At 41.4% G+C, this 5000-nt stretch overlaps 1 protein-coding gene across 1 annotated transcript in view; it reads left to right on the top strand.

The window, feature by feature from the left end:
• Positions 1-5000, top strand: part of col28a2b (collagen, type XXVIII, alpha 2b) — a 31427-nt gene that overhangs the window by 19916 nt on the left and 6511 nt on the right. Inside the window, 5 exon segments of the mRNA XM_035524013.1 lie at positions 486-554; positions 2622-2690; positions 3584-3645; positions 3708-3816; positions 4068-4123. Coding sequence (XP_035379906.1) covers positions 486-554; positions 2622-2690; positions 3584-3645; positions 3708-3816; positions 4068-4123 — 365 coding nt within the window.

Here is a 5000-nt window from a genome sequence, read left to right on the forward strand (position 1 = left end):
ATTTAAACACAGAGAAGGTGTGAGGGTGTGCAGACATGCATCACTACACACAGTGTTCAGATGAGGGTTCACCTAACCCTAACCTAGTGAACGCTAACGCTAACCCAGTGAACCCTAACACTAACCTAGTGAATTCTAACCCTAACCCAATTAACCCTAACCCAGTGAACTCCAAACCTAACCCTAACCCAGTGAATCCCAAACCTAACCCTAACCACAGTGAAGCTGCACCAGATCACTTCTTCCAAAAAACTTTATCAAGTGTTTTAAATAAAATTAGCATCATTGTATTACAGCTCTACACTAGTGATATATTAGTTCCTAAAACTTGTAAGATTGCCCCATGGACATTTATCGGAAGTTATTTGTAACTCCAAAACCAAACATTTGACAAATAAAAGATGTAAAACCATTTTAAACTACACTGAATGCAGGAGGAGGGGGCAGATATTCCTTTAAGAGGTCATGGTGTTTATGTGTTCTAGGGTGACTTTGGACCTCCTGGGATACCAGGACCAGTTGGGCTTCCCGGCCCTGGTGTACAAGGAGAAAAGGTGCAGACAGATGAAACACATGTTTATTTACACCAAATAAATTTATACTCTACACGATCTTAGGGTTAGGGTTAAGGTTAAGGGTTAAGGGTTAGGGTTAGGGTTAAGGTTAAGCTTAAGGGTTAAGGTTAAGGGTTATGGTTAAAGGTATTAGGGTTAAGGTTAAGTATTAGGGTTAGGGTTTAGGGTTAGGGTTAAGGCTAAATATTATGGTTAGGGTTTAGGTTAAGGGTTTTAGGGTTAAGGTTAAGGTTAAGGGTTACAGTTAGGGTTAAGGATGTTAGGGTTAAGGTTAAAGTATTAGCGTTATGGTTAGGTTTAAGACTAAATATTATGGTTAGAGTTAAGGTTCAGGTTTAGGGTTAGGTTAAGGATGTTAGGGTTAAGGTTAAGGGTGTTAGGGTTAAGGTTAAGGGTTATGGTTAGGGTTAAGGGTGTTAGGGTTGAGGTAAGGGTTAGGGTTAAGACTAAATATTATAGTTAGGGTTAAGGTTAAGAGTGTTAGGGTTAAGGTTAAGTATTAGGGTTAGGGTTATGGTTAAGGATGTTATGGTTAAGGTTAAAGGTTAGGGTTAGGTTAAGGATGTTAGGGCTAAGATTAAGGGTTTTAGGGTTAAGGTTAAGGGTTACGGTTAGGGTTAAGGGTGTTAGTGTAGGATTTAAACAGGATGCGGGGACGAGTTGCGTGGAACATAAGACTATGTTTATTTAACATGTAACATTCACAGTCAAATACGCACACTAATGGAGTCAAACACCAACAACACAAATGTGTAAAAAACAAACTTTTATACATATGATAATAACCCAATGAGTTGCAGGTGTGAGACACAAGGAGGGTGTGGCCTCATTGACGAATACACACACGCACACACGCACACACATGAGGAGACGTTTTGGGGGAGGGGCCGTACCGTGACAGTTAGGGTTAAGTTTAAGGGTTTTAGGGTTAAGGTTAAGTATTGGGGTTAGGATTAAGGTTAAGGTTAGGGCTTAGGGTTAAGGGTTAGGGTTAAGGGTGTTAGGGTTAAGGGTAAGTATTGGGGCTAGGGTTAAGGGTTAGGGTTAGGGTTAAGACTAAATATTACAGTTAGGATTAAGGTAAAGGGTTTTAGGGTTAAGGTTAAGTATTAGGGTTAGAGTTAAGGTTAAGGGTTGGGGTTAGGGTAAAGTTTAAGGATGTTATGGTCAGTGTTAGGGTTAAGGCTAAATGTTAGTGTTATGGTTAAGGTTAAGGGTTCTGTAACATTCTGGAAAACATTGCAGGAAAGAATTTAGGGATGTGCCCATTTCCTTCCTAAAATTCCCTGATATGATCCCTGATCCCTGATCAGCAAGATAAAAAACTAAAAGTTAAAATTCTCTGTGACACTGAGTCACCATTCCTTTTTTTGGGAAGTTCTACTCACTCAGAAATTAATGTTTCTGATGATAACGTGTCTGATGATAATATTTCTGATGATAACGTGTCTGATGATAGTGTGTCTGAGGACAACATGTCTGATCATAACATCTGATGATAAAGTGTCTAATGATAATGTCTGAGTAAAGGTGGTGTGCAGTAGAGGAGGAGTAGGGTGGGTGGACGAGGTGTAGAGGAGCTATAGAGGAGTAGAGGAGGTGTAGGGTGGGTGGAGGAGGTGTATAAGAGGAGTAGAGGAGGTGTAGAGGAGGTATCTGAGAGGTGTAGGGGAGGTATTGAGGAGGAGTAGAGGAAGTGTGGACAAGGTATAGAGGAGCAGTAGAGGAGGTGTGGGGTAGGTGGAGGAGGTGTAGAGGCGCTATAGAGGGGTAGAGGAGGAGTAGGAGGTGTATAAGAGGAGTAGAGGAGGTGTAGAGCAGGTGCAGAGGAGGTGGACCTAATGCTGACTCAGTGTATTTGTTCATATTTTTAGTACTTGCAAAACTCAAGTCTAGGCATAGATGAGGGCGTTTTCATGCAGATAAGTGGGAAGTTCAGGAAGTATTATGATTTCGATTATGATTTGAAAGACTAATGTATCCATAAAGAGGGCAAAAAGTCATTTTTTAACTGGATGAGCTTTTGATCAATTAATTATTTTTAAGGGAGTGGAGGGTCCACGTGGACCCCCAGGTGTCAGGGGGCCACCAGGCGATGGCTATCCAGGACAAAAGGTAAGCGCGTCTCATTACATTGCACTGTACAGAGCATCACTTACACTGCACTGTATAGTGTCACATTTCACTCTTCACTGTACAGAATGTCTCACTACTCTGCACTGTACAGAGCGTCTCATTACACTGCACTGTATAGAATGTCACATTTCACTCTTCACGGTACAGAGCATCACATTAAACTACACTGTACAGAGCATCTTATTACACTGCACTGTATAGAGTGTCACATTTCACTCTTTACTGTACAGAATGTCTCATTACACTGCACTGTTCAGAGCATCACATTACACTACACTGTACAGAGCATCACATTACACTGCACTGTACAGAGCATCTCATTACACTGCACTGTATAGTTTCACATTTCACTATTCACTGTACAGAATGTCTCATTACACTACACTGTACAGAGCATAACATTAAACTACACTGTACATAGCGCCTCATTACCCTGCACTGTACAGAGCGTCTCATTACACTCTGCACTGTACAGAGCATCTTATTACACTGCACTATAGAGTCTCTCCCATTACACTGTACACTGGCTCTCAGTTTGCATAGTTTAACTGCTACATTCCAGTGATTTGTTATGAGGTGACCATAACATGCCTGTCCATGTGTGAGTCTGTATCTGAGTGTATGTCTTATATATGTTTGAGTGTATTTGTGTGTGTATATGTCTTCGAGTATATGTTTGAGTGTATTTATTTGTGTGTATATGTCTTTGTGTATATATGTTTGTGTGTATATGTCCATGTCTGAGTGTCTGTATGTCTGTATGTAAATGTTGGTATGTTCATGTCAGTGTGTCTGTGTCTGTGTCTATATGCCTAAGTGTATGTCTGTGTATGCATGTGTCAGTGCAACCATGACCGTGTGTGTCCTGCCAGGGTGATCAAGGGTTACCAGGTGAAACTGGAGTACCAGGAGAAAGAGGAGCAGGGGAACCAGGGTCATGACCCATGACCCCTCATCAGGAATAAATAAATAAATAATGTTATGGCTTCTGTGCAGCAGTAACAGAAACTTAGTAACAAACACTTGTCTACACGGTGAACCAGGAGCACCTGGGTTGTCAGGGTTACCGGGTTTACCTGGAGAAGATGGAGTTCCAGGCCAAAAGGTAGCAGTGATGTTCAGAATGAAGCTGTGATCACATCTAAGGTAAGAGCAGGTCAGCCAGGTCTGCTTGGCATGATGGGAGTGTGTATGTTTGTGTATGTTGGTGTATGCTGGTGTATGTTTGTGTATGTTTGTGTATGTTTAGGTATGTTGGCGTATGTTTGTATATGTTTCTGTATGTTTCTGTATGCTTGTGTATGATGGTGGACGTTTGTATATGTTTGTGTGTTTGTGTTTGTTTGTGTATTTTAGGGAGAACCTGGTGCTCTAGGCCTAAGAGGGCTGTAGGGAACACCAGGGGTGAAAAAGTAAGTGCTCTAATCCTGGTGCTCTAACACTAGTGCTCTAATCCTGGTGCTCTAACCCTAGTGCTATAACATTAATGCTCTAACCCTAGTGCTATAACATTAGTTCTCTAACACTAGTGCTATAACATTAGTGCTCTAACCCTAGTGCTATAACATTAGTTCTCTAACACTAGTGCTCTAATCCTGGTGCTCTAACCCTAGTGCTATAACATTAGTGCTCTAAGCCTAGTGCTATAACATTAGTTCTCTAACACTAGTGCTCTAACCCCAGTCCTCTAATGCTAGTGCTCTAATATTAGTGCTCTAACACTAGTGCTCTAATGCTAGTGCTCTGTTAGTTCTCTAACACTAGTGCTCTAATGCTAGTTCCCCAATGCTAGTGCTCTAACCCTAGTGCTCTAATGCTAGTGCTCTGTTAGTTCTCTAACACTAGTGCTCTAACACTAGTGCTCTAACCCCAGTCCTCTAATGCTAGTGCTCTAATATTAGTGCTCTAACACTAGCGCTCTTCTCCATTCTTCTCATTTTATGGTTGTTTCCACCTTTCTTGATTGTTGACCTTTGCAGATTTTACTTGGCTGATCTATTTCAGTACCAACCAATCTGGCCTCAGAGCACAGAAATCATCTGATGACACTGATTAGTTATGTGAAGGAGATCACGACTGAAATCTCCAGGAGTTTTAGTGATCACATACATTGAACATGTTTGGTAAAGCAATTATGTTTTGTAACAGTGCTTGTGATATCATTGGACAGGGAGACCCTAACACTAGACTCTGACCCTAACCCTAACACTAGACTCTGACCCTATCCCTAACCCTAACACTAGACTCTGACCCTAACCCTAACACTAGACTCTGGCCCTAACCCTAACA

Source organism: Electrophorus electricus, chromosome 3, assembly GCF_013358815.1.
Source record: "Electrophorus electricus isolate fEleEle1 chromosome 3, fEleEle1.pri, whole genome shotgun sequence".
In the NCBI taxonomy this organism is placed as follows: Eukaryota; Metazoa; Chordata; class Actinopteri; order Gymnotiformes; family Gymnotidae; genus Electrophorus; species Electrophorus electricus.